This window comes from Stigmatopora nigra, chromosome 12 (assembly GCF_051989575.1).
Source record: "Stigmatopora nigra isolate UIUO_SnigA chromosome 12, RoL_Snig_1.1, whole genome shotgun sequence".
In the NCBI taxonomy this organism is placed as follows: Eukaryota; Metazoa; Chordata; class Actinopteri; order Syngnathiformes; family Syngnathidae; genus Stigmatopora; species Stigmatopora nigra.
In genome coordinates, this window is record NC_135519.1 from 13,866,730 (window position 1) to 13,886,029 (window position 19,300).

The 19,300-nt window shown below is 41.5% G+C and overlaps 1 protein-coding gene across 21 annotated transcripts in view; it reads right to left on the reverse strand.

Moving 5' to 3' along the window:
- Positions 1-19,300, reverse strand: part of LOC144204938 (calcium-activated potassium channel subunit alpha-1a) — a 96,316-nt gene that overhangs the window by 65,066 nt on the left and 11,950 nt on the right. For all 21 annotated transcript variants that reach the window (XM_077728898.1, XM_077728904.1, XM_077728915.1 and 18 more), the window contains exon 2: positions 9,684-9,854. In XM_077728898.1, coding sequence (XP_077585024.1) covers positions 9,684-9,854 — 171 coding nt within the window. The remainder of the gene's footprint in view (positions 1-9,683; positions 9,855-19,300) is intronic.

Genomic DNA, 19,300 nt, shown 5'->3' on the forward strand with positions numbered 1-19,300 from the left:
AACGTTTCGACGGAACATTTTCCCATCTCGGGGGAGGTTTGGTTTCATCTCCGAGGAGAAACGGCCGTGACACTATCGTTATCTCATTAAATGGAGGTTTCCTTTAATTTCCTCAAGGTTAATGAGAAGTTTATCATCTGCGCCCAAGCCTACTTTGGCGCCGTACTGTCACTGGCGATAAGGCAGAGCGCTACGCTATGCTAGCAGCAAGGATAAACCCGGGAAAAGGGGCGTGTTCACAGCAAAACGGGTTCTGGAATTGGGGGTCGGCCAATCACAGGGACACAATGACAACTGATGTTTAACTAGCCTAGCGTGAACAATTTTAGGAGGTCGGAAGTACCTGGAGAAAACCCACAGGGGTCCAAGAAGAATTTACAAACACCACAAAGTAACACACCGGGGATTGAGCCCTCGATCTCAGAACTGTGAAGCGGACACAATGTCTATATTCTGCCAAAATGTATACAAGTAATTATTTGAACAAAACCTGACTCCAGTTAGCTGACTGATTGGTAAGCAAACGATATTTCCCATAATATTCGTGGCTACAGATGCCTCTTAGGAGGACTTTGGCTTTGGTCCGAACACTGTACGGTCTTTTTGACCCATAAAACAAAAACACTTATGCTCGTAAGCGAACCAAGACCACCAAAAAGGACCAAATGGGGCAGGTAGGAATACAATTTAAGATCTGCAACCAAAGCCATGCCATTGGTTGACAAAAAATTCAGACTATCCTCCGCCTACTGCCAAAAACTTGACTGGGATTGGCCCAGCACTGGACCATAACAGCCAAAACAAACACCCTCTTCCCAAGAGCCGTCTGTCACCAAACCCAACTGGAGTTTTGGATCTGAGACCTTATCTAGACTCCATTAAATTCCTGTTACTGAACTCTATGTAAACTTCCATAACACTGCCAGATGCATATTAATAAGAAATGTCCTCAGACTTGTATAATGACAATAAAGATCTATGTTACATATGTTTACATATATTTCAGGTTATTTACTACCTATTTATGTCTTAAATGTATTTTTCTGTGTCTGTATTCTCACCATCTTACAACTATGACAATGAAATACGGGATAAATAAAGTGACCTCATCTAATCAAGGCATTCTATTCAACCCCTGTGAAGATGATCAGTACAGACGATGAAGAAATAACTGAAAAGACCTGCATTCAAGCGAGGCAAGGCCGGTTTAGTATTCCGCACACGCCACTCACACACTTTGGCGGCGCCGGATTCCGTTCGCCAGATCAGATTAGTAAACATGAGCGTATATGCGTACAGCTGTCAGGGCCATCGGGTCAATACGGCGGATAGATGCCTGCAACCGGGGCACCAATCAACCACCCCAACACATCACCGATACCACCGTTCGGGGGCACGGAGCACCTCGGTAACAACGAACTTCCGGCGGCTTGGTGAAATATGAAAAACAATGTCGAAATAGTCGACTGAAACTAATCCAGGGAGGTTAATTTGCTAACGGCTTGCTTTAGCCGTAGGGATATGCACTTGATTATTAATTGCGCTTTAGTATTAATAAATCCGTGGATAATTTATAGTCTTTCGGGCTGAGATCATTCGGGGCAAATTCTATTTTAAACTCACGTTTTGATAGGAGGGTCACAGTACACTGGGATGTCTTGAACTCGTTTGGTTTTGGTTTAATGAACAGAACTCGCCACAATGGATGTCCAGATAGAATAATTTGGGTAAGATCCGATAGAGATTTTTCAGAATTTATGAATATTGGGCGATGGATCTTTTCGCAAAAACATTGTTTATCGTCAATAAAGCTTCTGGTAGCATTGGTAGTGAATGAAGTCATAGTATTGTCACAGTACATTTTCAGATTTCTGTATTTTGTATGGCTGTAGAAAGAGATAATCAGCCGAATTTGAAAGATTTTGATAAGATGCGAATACGTTAAGAGGAAATCGAGCATCACTACACTTCCGTGTGATTGATTGTTGACCGACAAGAGATGGACGTTCAATATCCAGCGCGCTCTTCAGGAAAAGTTCAAGCGTCTTGCTGTCTGCGTAGCAATTACTTCCTCTGAGATGAGACCATTTTACGGCTTTAGCACCACCGAGCTAGCTAGCTAGCCTGCCGTAAACAAGGACGCCAATAGCTATAATTAGATCTGTTATACTCAGATCGGAGTTTTGCGCCGTACTATTTAGCAAGGATGTCCAAACTACGGCCTGCAAACAATTATAAAAAAATTATAGAATGTGTCAAAGTACAAAAATGTAGCATTTAAGGAATATTATATTATATATATAAAAATACTCCAATGTGATGAATGGAGCTTCATTTTTTTGGCTGTTTTGGCATCGCTGAACATTTTTATTTTTGCCAGATTATCTATAATATGTATTATTGTTTTTATATATATATATTATTGGGAATTATTGAGCTTATCTCTTTATTTATTCACTGCTTTTGACCACAATACACGTCCAATCCATTCAAAACTATCGCAGTCAGATTAAAATTCTGCTCACTTGGTACCATAGAAATTGAACTAAAACTTAAATAAAACCCTATTTTTTTAAATTGCCCATTTAAATCCATTCCGATCCTACTCCCCCCCGAGCTACACTATATTCCCCATCTAAAAATATACATATATGCATTAAAAAAAGAACTGTCTCTTCTCCCAGGGATTGACTTAATATTTTACCTTCCCCATTTATGAAATTTCCATTGAAGCCGCACGCTAATTTTAGCCGTTTAAGCTGGCGGCAATCCGTCTTGAGTGACAGGAGCATGAAAAAGGAGTCGCGGGCGCACTTAAACGGGCAACTAACGACGGGATGTAGCCGGAAAGAGAGAGAGAGAGAGAAAAAGAGAGAGAGAGAGAGAGAGAGAGAGAGAGAGAGAGAGCTTGGCGATAACACGGCGTAAACAAAGCTGGCCGTGTGCAATACTGCGGCAACATGATGGCACAGCAGGAATGTTACTCCCGAGACTCCATTTAGACGCCGTACGTACGGTCAGCGCACAACACGTGTTTGCACATAGGGGGGGGGACATAACTTTTGTTGCTGGAGTCCAGGGAAAAAAATTGAGCATGAATTGAAATCCTCACACTTTTATTTTTAGAGAAATGATCAGAATTTGGTTTAAAAGAAGGATTGGGTTTTAGAATGAGTATTTTTACGTATTGATTGATTTGTCTCCTATGGAGGACGTTGGACATCCAATCCATTTTCAGTGGGAGGAATAACGGGGGTGTTTGAAAAAAGAGAAATATTATATGGTACATTTATGCTTTTACTTTTGTACATTTTAGCGTCTATCTGAGAACATCAGCATTTACTTTTTTTAAGGGTGTCAGACTCGGGTTGGTTTGCGGGCCATTTTAGATATAATATTTAGATTTTTTTTTTCATGAATGGATTAAAAGCCCTGAATGTTCCGTTTTTTATAGATCTAAAACAATGTTTATTTTAGCTATTTTTATATATATTTTTAGATTTTATAAAATGACTTTTGAACTAAAAACACAGAAAAAATGGATTAAAAATGACTGACTTAAAAGGGGAAAATCGGGACATTTAATAAACATCTATACTCTATTTTAATTTAACCCTAAAACAGAAACTCATGATTCTTTTCCAAAGTACTAAAACCATTTGTTCAAAACAAAGACAGATCTAGAGTAGCAAAGTCCATGCTAATGCTAAAAAGTAATTCCATCACAATCCAATTTGCATTTAAAAATAGATTTTTGGAGCTGACATCGTTCGTCGCCTGGTTCACCCAATACTTGACGGACTTATAAATGGATCCATTACCGAGTCCATTACGTAGAAGTAACGTATCGGCGGCCTTGCCAACCATCCGACGGAAAGTATGAGCAGAGGGGCAGGTGGCAAAGGTGATGATTTTTGTAAGGCTATCCCATCCCGAGGAACAGCGTCCCATCGGGAGTAAACGGATGTGAAATGTGCCCAAGCAGATGGTGCCGCCAATTCTGCTGACTTCACATCACCAAGTGACGTCAACGCAAAAAAAAAAAATCAACGCCGTTGGAAATCCTTTCACATGCAAATTGGGACTCAAGCTACGATTAGCAGACATCGGTTAGCATTTTCTACATGACACAATGATCATCTTACACATGACTTACTGGCTAACAAGCCTGCAAAACAACACTAAAACCAATTGAAACCATGTCTATGAAAATATTGGACAAAAAAACGCACCACCAATGTCAGAAAATAAAAATTAAAAGACACTGGAACAATACTGTTCAATATTTGGATAGTTTAAAAAAATCTTTCAACATAAAGCTCCTCCCCCCCATTGCACGATTTTGTACCAAAAAATGCAATACATCAACTTTGGCTGGCTCTAGAGGTGACTGTGTAGTTCCCTTCAGAAAGGATGCTAAATTAGCCAAAGCATTTTCATAACTGGAACTCAATAGCAATTAGCACACATACTTACAGTCTAAGTCACAATTAGCTAAGTGGTTGCCGGGGACAACAATGCAATCGCAGACAAAACAACACTTTTTCAGTATCGCCAACTTTCGGGATCGAACCCAGAACCACCAAGTCTTACAAGTCTTCTAAAAAAAAGGTCATTAAAAAGTCCCTTTTTTTTTCTCCAACTCTTTGCGTGTTTCTTTCTTGCGACTTCCTCACGAATTCAAACGAGGCTTCCTTTTAGCCAGTCAAGCAAAAGCCTGTATTTTTGGGGCGGGTTAATATACGTATATGCAAAAAAAGCGGGCGGCGAGGGGCGACGGAGGCCGCCAGTGATGCTCATGCGTAGGGATGAAGAAAGCCTTGTCACGACGCAGGAGTCCAACGAGGCTGTTTTGACAGCTGTAGCCACGGCGAGGAGTTGGCTGACAGCAATAAATGACTTCCACACACTCCACAGGAAGGCATCATCATCATCATCAGCCAGGATAAACACACTTAAACACACGCCGTGCAAACAATCGGGCCTCTCCTCCCATCCCCATCTTTAACACGGACAGATATGCGGGAAAATGATGGGATATTTTATGCCGAGGGTGTCAGACTCGGGTTGGTTGGCGGTTTCTATTAGGATTGAATCAAAAGCTTTCATTTTTTTTCGACATGGGCGCCATGGATTTGAGATTTGGTGACCTTGCTCAATTTTCAAGGTTGGGTGTTTTGGCAGCTAAAGGGTTGACTGGGAAATAGAAAAGAAGCTAAAAACAGCATGAAGTCACCTGACAATGCCCAGAAATGGACAGAAAGCCAACAATGAAAGCCAGCAAGTTCCGCCAAAACATAATTACATTTTTATGTGACTTGCAAGTACCATAAAATGACGAGAAAGTGACACAAAATTAACAATAAATGTCCAATTGGCTTAACACGTTTTAAACCACTGTCATTTGAATACAGCCTATATTTCTTACTTGATAATTAAAGTAAATGTTTTCCTATTTTATGCAAATGTTCCAAAAACGTTACCAAAATTTAAACTGGGTTAAAATGGCTAATGTTTCAGTGCTAATTTTACAGTTTTTAAATGAAACAAACAACTGGTCTGACTGTTTTTAATCATTGTATGTCGTATACAGTAATCCCTCAATTATCGAAGTTAGTGTAGACCAGACATGGGCGTGATAAACAAAAAACTGCAAATTGCAGTTCACAAAAAACGATACAAAAAATAAAAACATAGTTCTTTATTATCTTTTATTTTTATGAACTAAAAAAAAAAATTAAAATTACAAATTTTCCCCAGAAAATAAATCCACTACGTACGTAGTGAAGCCACGATATTCGAGGGATTACTGTACTAGATACACCAAAAAATAAAATCAACAGTATAAAATGAAGGAAACAAATTCATCAGATAGAAGCTGAGACGAAAAACCCGAGTTGACTCACACGAACAAAAACGCAGGCACGTGGCAAATGAGAGGGTGAGGCGCTCTCTGGTTGACATAATGAGAAAAGGAAGACGAATAGGCAATGTTTGGGTTGACGGGAGGCTTTTCGGCAGAGAGACGGCAGAGGGACGGTAGAGGGATGACCGGAGGCTTTTGGAGCAGATGGTCCCCGGTTGCCGCCCAAGATCCCATTAAGAAAGATGACCTATTTGGGGAAAACCACCACGCCGTGAAAATCCACCGCGCAGGGAAATAGGAGGCCAATATCTACTTTGGGACCTTGTAATCCCGTTTTATTTCACATTTTCCGATGTTATGAGATTACATACATCATCCGCAAGGTATTATGGCCGCAACGAATTAGCCCAGAGCGCCCCCCAAAAGTATTTGCGGCCGTCCGACGGGACGTTTCCCGGGACGACTTGCCCTTGGGTGCCTAATGAGGTCTATCGGCAAAGCGCCATGGGGCGTGCGGGGGTGCCGTGCCTTTCAGCTACGCTAACGGGCTTTCGGCTTGGGCGCTAAATTCACGATTGTGCGGGTCACGTACGATTACTTTTATGATTCCCGAATCTGAGCCGGCTAAAAGCTCCGTTAAAGATGCTGTTAAATATTGGATGTCTTTTATTCCAAAAGGGATGATGGGATATAAAACAAAGACAGCTGTTCAAAAAAGCTAATGTTAGCATGGGTTTGTTTTTGTTACTTTTCCCCATTTAACTACAAGTCGGAAGGCGGAGCCTAGTTTAAACAGACATTAAATTAACTTCCACAGACATCAAATCTACTACTAGAATAAAAATGATACTAAATTCTTTAATTACGATAACTAGGAAGGCGATCAATTTTAAATTTAAAGTGAGAGATCCACACTGATTGGATTTTTAATGCGAACCAATGAGAAAATGTTTTGAAAAATCATTTTTGACATGATTACACTCATTCCTCAATTACTTATCGCAAATTCACTACGTCATTTTTTTACGCTATTAATTAATTATTTTTAAATGTCTTTAAGTACATAAAAATTTGAGAATCCATGCTAAAACTCAAACAGATGCAATCTAGCAAAAATAATAGTTATTATAGAGGTGAACTTACTTTGCGATTTATTTTAATTATCGCGACCATGTCTGGTCTACATTAACCGCAATATTCAAGGGATTACTGTAAATCCTTTCCAAGATTTTAGGTTTTAAGTTGGCTTTCGCTTCCTTTAATTTCTCTGGAATCGATTTTTCGGAGAAACAAGTCTACACACCCCAGCATCGAAGAATACGCGAAGATTGATTCTGTCATTTGTAACGATTTACTGCAAAGAGCATTTTTGTGCTCAAACGGAGTATTGGTGAATATACTCTGTGTAGGTAGGTGAATGAGTATCTCTCCCTGGCGTGGGTAGAAAATGTACATTTGTGTATACTGGGAATCGTTGGGGTACTACGCAATACCTGCGCGGTAGTGTGTACTTTGTGTGTATTTAGTGTGTACTTTGTGTGTGTAGGTGGTTGGTGATGTTGGTACACTTCCATTAGCGCTTTACTGCAGATCAAGTCAACGTCAAGAATCTGGCTATCGTACAGAACCTGCCTTGTTACCATAGCAACCCCTGCAGAAAGGGGCTCGGTCATCGGACATTAAGGTCACCAGACCACCCGGCTAAATTTGAGCCCTGGGCGTTAAAAGTGGTTCTGAAGTCGGCAAATTGGGAATTTTTAATGACAGTTCATTTAGATTTGCATGTTTTTTGGGTGAAACGGTTTGTTTTGGAGACAACTGACAAAATACAAATGTTAAGGACAAACTATTTAAAATGTTTCTATGGTATATATGTGTTGTGGTATTATGGTTACTTCGAAAGAATACAGAAAATACACAACTAGATAGAATCAACATTAAACGAACCATGTCCAAATGAATCTCTAATGTCAATTAATCTCTTCTTAAATCCGAGTGAGAATAAATGGAATTCAACTCCAGAGCAGACTCTCATTAGAAAAAAAAAACCTGACAGGTTTATTTAGTCTGTTCATTTGCCTGGATGAGTTTGAAAAGATCAAACACGCCGTCTGAATAAGCCACAGCGCCAAATCCAGACGTTTCGCCACCCCGGCCTCCATTTTAATCCGCCATGTTGCGGTGATAGAGTGGTCGTTAGAAGCTCTATCTGTCCAGCACGTGACTTGACTTTGTCCAACCTGCTTCACTCCGACGAGCGCAGAATTAAATAGCATCCAACGCCGTTACGATCTGACTTTCGCCGCCGCATAGGAAACGACTCATTTTGTCGGCGGAGAGAAGGATGTTGAGAGTAGAAGGAAGATGGCTGAAGATGTTGAGCCAGGAGAAGATACATGGATGAAGGAAGGGAGGGAGGACACGAGATTGGACGGTGGATGATGGAAAGGACAAAGTTGAATCAGTGTAGGATGGAAAAGGGAGTAGAATAGGTAAGGGAACTGCAGTTTTATGTATATTAGTGGCGAGCTAGAGTTGGAGATGGAGCTGGAACTGAAGCTCCAAGGCAGAGTAGCAGATGAAAGTGGGAAAGCATGGCAGTGGATGAAAGAAAGAAAGAAAGAAAGAAAGAGTCATTTTGGAAATTGACAGTTCCCCAAAGGATTCTTCCGTTTCTGCCACTGCCGCCGCCTCGACAACTGTCACATCACGGAAAACTTCATCATTCCTATTATTTCGGCTTCCCCCATTGGCTAACGCAACCCGATTTAGAGCAGGCTTTAAATGACGATACCTGGAGCTAAAATGAAAGTCAAATGTAAAGCAAGGTTTTTCTACAAAAAAGTATGCCAGGGCTTTAAGAAAAACGTAAATGGACCGTACTTTTAATAGACTATTTGGATTTTTACATTAATGAAACAAAGCCTCCAGAAAAAAGTGTAGTATAGTCGGGGTCAGGCTATCATTTGGATTAAATCCTCTTCTCAAAGAACGGGAGATCATAGGGAGGACATTATTACGGAATAAGTCTTCTCTCACAAAGGGGATCTCGCATACTTGATAGTTCATAGGTGTGAGAGCACTCTAATTACAGCCAGATATGATGATGCCGCCATTTGATTGACACCGACAAAATTGCGTTAATGAAGCACTTGAAAATGAAGACAGTGGACAAAAATGGCTTGGCCAAAATTGGATTTTTGCATAAACTCTTCCATCTATGACAGTCTTTTAATGAGAAACCACTAATATCGAAAATTACAACAACAACAACAACAACAGCAACAACAACAATAGTCAATTTCCATTGTATGGCCAATAAAAAGCAGCAGTTCAGATAGCAAAATACACCATAATTTCAACCATAATTTCTTTCTCGGGAAAGCACTTTAGGTTTTAATTTCGTACTATTTTTTGGACTGTAAATTGCTCCTGAGATAAATACGTTGAATTAATAATAAAACAAGGAAAAACGGAAAATAGGGACCTGTTAATGTAACATGAACACTTTTTAGGATAACTTTATGGCGTTTAAAACGCAAGACGCCAAACTGTTCCCAAATCTCAAATAATTGGAAACCCCTAAAGTCGCATTTTGAGGGGTTTTTTTTTGGCATTATTTCTCAGCCTAGTCTGAAACTAATTGAAATAAAGTGGTTTGGTCGCAATAATGCTCTCTTTTTAATAGTCCCAAGAACTTTGGTAAAAGAAAATGATCCCTGATCTCTACAATTTCACATCTAGTAGACCGGCAAATGTTATCTCGACATCTCTAGTATTGTTATTTACGTAAATTCAATAATAGAAAGCGACTTACCAGAACTCTGCCAGTCAGGGTCTGTGCCGAGATCATGACGCCGGCCCAGTCTTTGACCGAAGTCATCCATCCCACTTCGCTGGCCGGGACCTCCTCGGTCTTCTCATCGGGATTCTTTAGTGCCTTGTCTGATGCCTGATTGATGGCAGGGTTGTTCACTTTTTGAGCTTCCTGTAAAATACACACACACACAAAATGGAAAACCGTTACCAATGATGCAAGACAGGACAGGCTGACCAAAATCAAGAGAAAGTTCTACACTTGATGGACTTTCTGTGGTGTGGCTCCATTTTTTTTAACTAGCTCTACAATGTCTTCTGTGTCTGTGCCTGCTACTTCAACCAATGAAATTTCGCATTGGGACTGTTTTAATCCATTTTTTAAAGGTATTTTTTTACCAAAACAAAGGTTTTGGATCTTGGTGTTGGATCTCTTTGACCACAAAGACCCGAGCGAGCACGACGACTACTACTACAGACGAGCCCTTGAGGTGGCCCCCCCGCCGTCCGTCCATTCGGAGAGAATTGTCTCATCAAATTGGATTACATTTCTTAATGATAAGGCACGGCCGCAGCTGCCATTTTCCTAATTTGATTGGGAGGCGGCCAACAATGCCCGTAAAGGAGGCCTAAAACAGGCAGACTTAGTCATTAGATGATTATCCGCTCTCACCGTGGGGCCTCGCTCTTTAAAACCACACCAGATAATTTGCTTATTTATCTTTTATTTAGTTATCGGTGTCGCGGGGAGGAATCCCAGCCGTCAAGTGTCACGCGGAAGGCCAATCAAAGACGACCATTACACTAAAAAGAACAACAACCCACGGAGCCACGATTTGAGAACACAAATGAGTCCAATTCCAGTATCTTTGACTCAAAATACAAATAAATACAACAATGATAAACCTTATTTTGCATTAGAACCATCTTAAAAGTGCATTTGCTACAAGATATTTAGCGATATGACAAATAAATCTCGTCACAATCTTAGCATGATTTTTTAAAGACTTTTCTTACACTTATTTAAACATCAAAAACTAAGTTCCTCATATAACACATTTAAAATGCAAAAGCTTAAAAAAAACATGCACATTTTAAGCCCAAAACTTTTCGTATATAGTAATAAATATTCATCAAAATGTGCCTTGACCATAAATAAAAAGAACAACAATGGGACACTTGAGTAACGAATTAATGTCAACCCAGACCCCGACGCACTATTCAAAAGAGCCACATAAGGCTCGCGAGCCGCACTTATCAGACCTTCAAAGTCTAAATATTCTCGACCGTACACAAAAATGACATTTTTACCGTGTATTTCTTAAACCCGGCACAACAAATGTACATCCATTTTCTAAGCGGCAATAGCAATTCCACATAGACCAATTAAAGGAGTATTGGCGGGTCACCAATGAGCATTAAAGCCACTTATCTGTCGTTTTTACATTCCGCGACATTGGTGTCAGCGGTCACATGGTGGAAGACTCCCAAAGTCTGCGTGTGCCTGGAAATGAGTGTAAGGTTTCACTCCACTTGGCCACTAGCCTGCTACAAAGGATTTTGGACGCCTGCACTCGGCACACTCTTTCATCTCCCACTAGCCTCCATTCGGAAACTCATTTTCCCAACTGCTCACAATGATAATGGGGGTGCCGGAGCCTATCCCAGCCAGCTATGGGCAGTACTCCAGTAATCCCTCGATTATTGCTAATAATGATATATGCAAGATAGGTTTTTTTGGGGTACACCTGAACAAAAAGCCGCCAGGGTGTCGAGGGGAACATGAATCATGCATTTGATCAACAAGTCACGAATAAACACGCCAGAGAGAAGACCAAATGGTTCGGAGTTGGTTTGAGCGGCTGCAAAGAACAAGCTTCCCGTCATGGGAGAATCCATCTGTTGGCTATATATACACACATCTGTGATGTCATCAGACAGCGTGCTGGGGGTTTATGGATTGCAAACTTTTAAAAGGGGGTGGGGGATGAAATAGAATGTATACAGTTGTACCTCTACTTATGGAACTATTTGGTTCCATACCCTTTTTCGTAACTTGAAAATTTAGTAAGTAGAAGTGTACTGTGTATGTAAAATCCTGTAATTTGTTCCATGGTCTTCACTAAACCCTTTAAAATGGGTCAAGATGTCCTAATTTTGCATGAAAGATGTCAGGAAACACAACATTTGAGAGAAAATTTTAAGGAAATGATTTATTAATGTCATAAAATTAATAAAGCATATGAAAATGTACCCTGAAATAATTTCCTCTACCTAACTTGGATCTTTTTTGTAACTTGAGTCACTCATTTGCATGTACAAAAATTGTAAGTAGAGGTATGACTGTATTACTTAGTCGTAAAAATAGTCAATAGTTGTGAAGTATTGCAGAAGGAGGGAGTTAGTACTTTCCAATAACCCCAACTCGATGCCCTTCATCCGTCATGAGACTCCAGTCTCCTTTTAGACTTCCAATTTAAAAAAAAAAGTGGAGTCATTCTTCTTCCCCGCCTGGAGAGGCGTCCCCATAACAGTTAATATTAGGATTGGGCCAATTAGCAGCGTACACGGGGGACCACAAGCAATCACGGCGAGAAAGAAAAGAGACAGCGCGCAAAAAAACACCACCACCACTACCACGCTCGGCAGAGCAAATCGGAAGCGACAGCAGGAAATCTACGAGATGGGGTCGCGCCGACAAGGACGGGGGTCACGCCGTCCCGACGGAACGGACTCGACAGCGGCCCAGACGACGACCCCGAGGGGAAAAAAGCCGTCGTGGCGAGGGGGTGGGGGGAGAAAAACGTCAAAGCCGTTCGGAGAAAGAACCCGGCCGGTGGGGCTGGATAGGTAAATTTAGCCGTTGAGGGACGGACGGCCGCCCATGTGACGGGACTTGGCTTTAGCGCAGCTGTTCGGCGGGCTTTGCTCCGCATGGCTGAGGAAAAGTCTATTCCGGCGTGGGCGGCTATTTTTAGGGCGGCCCGGGGAGACGGACGGACGGAAGGACGGACGGACGGGCGGGGAAAGGAGCCAATCTCATAACACGCTCTCTTCCTTCGCCCTCTTTGCTATTTTAATAGCGGTACAGTTACCCAGTGTCCCCGGGTTAAGGCCCGACACTGGGTCACGCCGCAAAGGGATGCGGGAACGGGAAGTCCTGCGCCGCCGCCGCCGCGCTCGATCAGGTGGAAACTGACTTAGCCTTCCCTGCCTGTGGCGGCTAACCCTTAAAAAAGAAAAAAACTCACAGAGCGAAGAATAGGGGCAAAAGCGAGAAGATCCGTCTGGAGGAGATTAGCCCGGACGTTGCCATGGCGGCCGCAATTTGACCGCGAGACGGTAAACACGTCTAATGCCTCGGCGAGTCGGTTTAATAATAGTACGGTCCTCTTTCAGGAGTACTACAATCTGGTAAAAAGCACTTCCATTTTGGTCAGGGTAGTATCGTAGCAACGGTCACTGATGCTAACGCACGAGTGAGCGCCAGTAATGTCATACTTGGAAAGAAAATAGCATATTTTTTCATATATAAGGCGCACCGCATTATAAGGCGCACCCCTCAATGAAAGACACATGTTTCATCCATATATAAAGTACACTGGATTATAAGGCGCCCTGTCTATTTTGGAAAAAATAGACTAATTTCAAGATATTTATACATAAAATTGACGTTCATCAAGACCCTCTGGTTCGCCAAAAAGCCGTCAAGAAAAACCCTAAAAGATGGACAAACTACCACTTCAATGCAAACATGGCTGCCACTATTTCAATCTCAACAAAATGCACAAATCGGTTCTGGTTCCAGACTAGAGGCAAGACCCACTTTTTTGCAAAAACGGCCATCTTTCACAGTAAGGTAACAACATGAAGAACATCTGCTCTCTTGCGTCATCATTTTGGCCAAAAAACATATGATAGGTCACTCTGACCCCTACTCATATAAACATATTATCCCATCTGCGACAATATTCCACGATACCGCAAATTTTCTACTTCCATTCAGACGAAACCATGTTTAGACCCCGAATAGGTTTCTCGTCCAATCCCTTAAGTGAAAAGCAACCCAACCATAGCAAACGTGAACTTTCTCGGCGCCAATACGCCCCGAGACGCAATACATCTCCTCAATGACATCAGTCCCGCGTTAAAAGCTATTTTCCGTCCTCCGGGCCAAAGCGAAATTGGACATTTTTAGTCTACCGATGCAGCAGAAGATGTTGAAGGCAATGTTGACAATGGTCAAAGTACACTTTGAATTTTCTTCTGCCGATGGACCCGAACAATCGCGGCGTGTCGTAAATTCGAGCCGGCGGCGTGGAATGTTTAAAAGGCGCCTTCCTTTATGACTCTTTGGCTTTGACGGAAGACACTTTAGCACGCCTGAAGATAAGAGAGGGTGGAAATGTTGAATGTAGCATGAGGGGTTGAATTAGAAGACGGACGGAGCAATCCTCCCTCTCCCATTGATACAATCTTTAAAGCGCCGGTGGTTGTGAGCTAAAAATAGACACCGCTGTGAATTGTGGGGGATTAAAAAGGTCAGCGCTCATCATCCTTAACATCTTTGAATTTGATCATTTTAATGTCAGCAGAAAATAGCCCGGGAGTAGCTTAAATGCTGGAAAAGCTCAAGATGGGGCTTATGCATTAAAACAGACAAAAAAAAATGATTCATACGGAATCAAATGCTTTTATTTTATTATTTTTTTGACTGGTGTGATCCGCAGTCGCATTGATTCGTTCACGCCTTGCAGTCAAACGCCTCAGCCAATCAGTGAACAAGAATCCTTCATAAGAAGTAACCCAGAAATGCCAAAACATCAAGAAAATAAAAACGCCAAATGAACAGTTATCAGCCCGTAAATTCCTTCAAAACAATCAAAAAATGATCCAAAATGGACCTAAAAATTAGCCAAGTACTGTTTAAGTGACTAGCGCCATCTATTGCTAAAGCAAACAAGTGCAATATATAATTTAAGCTTGTTATGTGGGCCGTATTTAATAATACGTTGTTGATTTGCAAACAAAAATGAGGGTAATTTGAACATGCCAGGGTTGGATCATCATCTGTCATATTTGGATGCTTATGTGCTAGTTTTAAAGTGACGGCGCTGGCAAATACGTTTAACGCCTCCAGGCTTGACGGTTTTGCATGATTGCTTGAACACAACAGCGCTTTCATTTGCATCAAGGTCGTGCAACATTTTAGTTTAGGTGGGTGGAAAAGTACAGTATGTGTGCGTATACGCACTACTTATGATTGATTTCTATTGCGTCAATGTCAACATGGCTGAGTCAAACTATGAATCGGGGTTGTAACGGTGGGTCTCAAAAGACCCAAAAAAGTGGGACGGCTGAGTAGAGAACACCATTCCATCAATCATGTTGTCCTTCAAGCTCGCCAAGTCTGTGACAAATGTTCCCCAAAATTGTCGCAGTATAGTAATCCCTCAAATATGGCGGTTTCACTACATCGGGGAATTAAACAAAAAAAAAGAATCTAAAACTAAAGCTGAAACTCGCAAGTACAAGCCACTCCCCCTGCACTCTGCTTTCTACTAAAACTCAGCACTGAAGTAAGAAAAAAAAAATATATAAATACATATTTTTAATATATATGGATAGGGGTATGGATATGGGTATGGTTATGGGTATAGATATTTTATAAGTTCATAAAAATGTGAAAATCCATGCTGAAACTTGCAAGTAGAAGCCACTCCCCCTGTCCTCCAATTTCCATTAGAAGTATTTGTCTATTTATTTATTTTAAATAGGGGAGACCCAACTTTGCAGTTTTTCATTTATCGCGGCCATGTATTGTCTACATGAACCACGATAATCGAGGGATTACTGTATTGTTCCAGGACCCAAATAATAAAAATCAAACTGCAGAACAAGTTATTGCAAGTAAGCAACATCCGCCATCACTTTTCGATCCAAAACAAGCCAAGCGCTTCTTCAAAACGTCCGTTGTCTTCAAGCCGATAGCGAGCGAGCTAATGAGCTTCCCACCCCAACGCGGCTTTCCTCGCACTCGAGTCGACGGAGATCAAACGCGTCACCGTTGGACAGGAGGTGCTTTTGTGCGGAGAGGAAATCCGTCAAGGTTGCAGCGCTAATTTGCTCGGCGCCGTCAAACTTTGAGGTGATCAACGACAGCGTTCTACAACACAACAACATCTTTGATAGCAACGGCCTGCTGCGTTATTGCTCAAACTAACACTGCCAGCCCCACGTTCAATATTTTACTTTGTCACTGACATTTAGCAGATTTTCTGCCATATAACTCACGCAAATTGGGGGATTTCAAGAGTTTTTTGGGGAGGTTGTCAGGAGTTCCATCACTCCCTCAGATACATCCACCAAACCTTGAAGCTACATTTAATTGTGAGATACTACACGGTGGCTAGGCTGCCTTGGTGAGTTGGCAGAAGAGGGAATTGAATTCAGGTCCTCCAACGAGAGGTGGAAAACATCAAAAATTTCAAGACAATGTACATGACACGTCTCAAAATGAATACAGAGCAAAGGTTGGTGCAAACAAACTTTCTATCCTAGCCTGCCATAGCAAAACAAAATGTCTAAGTTCAAGTTTCCCCTGATCAAAAATTGCTAATTCATTTAAATAGTACACACCACCAGCCTTTCCAGTCTGAGTCAAGCTAGCCATTTCAATTCACCCAAAAACTAAGACCCAGAGCAATAACCCAAACTCCATTTTACTTGCAAATGCTAAAAAATCCAAGTCTTAATACAGTCTTCAGCCCCAAAGGGTTCAAGGGCAACTGCCCCACAACCAAATACAACAACATGAAGTTAACTAGGGTGACGCAACGACCAAAATTGCATGCAATGGGACTTCATTTGCCTTGTGGAGGAAGACCACAAGGGAGACGGACCCAGACTGGCTTCCCATGCGTACACAGATCCGGGCTATCAACTCAGTGAGTCAACATCGACACTACATCGGGCGTTTGGGGGGAAAACACGCCACGCCACAGCCAAGACTGCCAACCTTCTGGCTTCTTGCTAAGACCTAGCATCAGTAATCCACTCATCTGGACGCATTCCGTCCGTCGCCGGAAACAAACGGCAACGATGGCCAGAAAATCCACAACGCTAATCCCCGCCCGCATCAACTTAACGGCTGGCTGCCCGGAAACAAGTGTTTCCCAGCGCCGTCTGCTACGTAGTAGCCCATAGCCACCCCGATGATCGATAGCGGACTAAGTGCTTCTTAGCGCTTAGCATGGTGCTCATTTGTCAAAATAAGAGACGCCAGAGCCTGAGGGACGGATCAACAGAGGAAGTACACAGTAGTTCACTAAGAAACCTTCAAATAATAACAAAGCAAACAAAAAATAACTGGGGAATTCCCCTAAAAAACAGTAGAAAGCAAACAATGAGCAAGAACTAGCCTGGAAATTGCCCAAAAATCAATTGGTAATTTACAATAAGTGATCTACAAGTGACAAGGAAGTCATGCTAAATGTCAACAATCGACGTCCAATCACAAACTGGTCAACTGGTCATTATCCGAAACCCCCAAAATGTCATAATTTCTGAACATGACCCAAATCGAACTGAAAAAAAATCAATATTAAGCATTTCCACCTATTTCTGTTTTGAACGAGATTATTTAGGAATGAGTTTTCGATTCTCAGAAATGAAAAACAAACCCAAACGGCTTTTACATCATCAAATGGATCTTTCTGCGACCAGTCCTTGAAAATCAAAGTAAGAAATGCAGAGGTGAGTGGATGACGGACAAACGTGGTTCTCATAAGAGCAGTCCATCGCTCATTGCTTGTCGCCTAGCAACAGAGACCTGGCGGGCAGACTGTAGGTGTGTGTGAGACGGAATGTGTGTGGGAGTGTGTGTGCTTTTCTGTGTGTATTTTACGTGTGTGTGTGTGTTGAAATGGAGCAACAGGGAGGTGAGTGGTCAGTGTGTCCATACATCAATGTGCACAAACAATAGCATGTTAGGGGCAAACACAGTCTCTGTACTATTTCGAAAAAAATATTGTAGTGTTTTGAGGAGCTCCCTTTTACAGCTTACGTCCATTCTATTACAGGCTTTTACTCTGAGGTCAGAGGCAAGGTCACCACCATTTTGATGGAATTAAACTATACTATAGCTTCATGTCGACTTCCGTTAGACTTGGGAATAGTTCCTACAACTCCAGCACCCCCTGCAACCCTTGTGAGGACAAGTAATTCAAAATATGAATGAATAGTCGCTTCTCTTTAATTATTAATGTTTTCTATTCCATTTTACATCCATAAATATGATTGGTTAGCACAAATCGGACATAAATTTATGCGTGGCTTTTCTCCGGGTTCTCCTTTTTCCAGCCATTGGGTGAAGGGGCGGAGCTAAATATGTTGTTTTACTTTTTCCTGCATGTTTTTGAACCTAATTTATTTTGGAAAGAATTTACTTTATATAGGAATCGTTTACATGCTTTTTCACATAGTAAATAGAGTTTAAAAAATGTAAATAATATTTTCCTGCAATGACTAATAAGGAAAGTACTTGGACAGATTTTTTTTCCAATCAGAAATAGAAGAATAAATTCATTTTTTTATTCATTAATGAAGGTTTTCCACACGGGAAACGTCTCATTTTTGCGGTGAAGGTGCATGAAATGTCAAGGTCAAAGGATGGTAATCTTTCATTTCCATATTAAAAAGGTGGCGCGGTAGGCAGAGGAAGGGCGTTCTAATAATGCGGCTGGCAAAATACCTAAATAGTGTCACGTTATTTTTAGCCGGCGGGCGGGAGGGTGAAAAATACTCCCGAGTGCAACCTTGGTACACGATGGCTGGACCCCGCGGGCGTGGGCCGGCCGCCCGGCCGCCCGTCAGGCCGAGACGCTTTTGATTCCGCCGCAGACGCGTCTCCGACAAATGTCACCGAGCGAGACGACACTCGGCTTTTTTTAAACGGCCGGGGACGCTTTTTCCTTCGGGCAATGTGGGAGACGAGCCGGGACGCCATCTATTTGGGGCACATCAAATGTTAGGGTTTTTTTGCCAATTGAATTATCGGTTGTCTAGACTATTATCTCTCATTCCCATGGACTTTTTCTATACTGTAAAACATGTTTTAATCATTAATTAGGCATTGACAGAAAGCCAAAAAAAAATCAAGTTTTCAATTAAATTCAGTCATCCAGAATATAATTTATTTCCAAGTATATATAAAGTTGAAATGCTGTTAAAGGAAAAGCTCTGAATTCAGATTATTTTAATAATTTTCAATATTTTATTTTTTTCTGGTTCAGAATGTGTGCATTTTTTACAGCGTTATTATTTTTTGGGGCAAAATGATACTATATAAAAGAAGATATACGCTTAAATTTAAGTATGTATACAATAAACACAGCATTCATTCATTTTCAGCTCACAAGGGTTGCGGAGGGTGCCGGAGCCTATCCCAACTAACAGTCGCCACAGTCCTGGATAGGTCGTCAGCCAATCACAGGGACAAACAACCAAGTACCCGTAGAAAAGCCACACAAGTCTAGCCAACAGAAATCCAGCAATTTGTCATTCCAAAACAGCCAAAACAAACAACACTCGCTTCCGTAATAACCCAAAACAATGCAC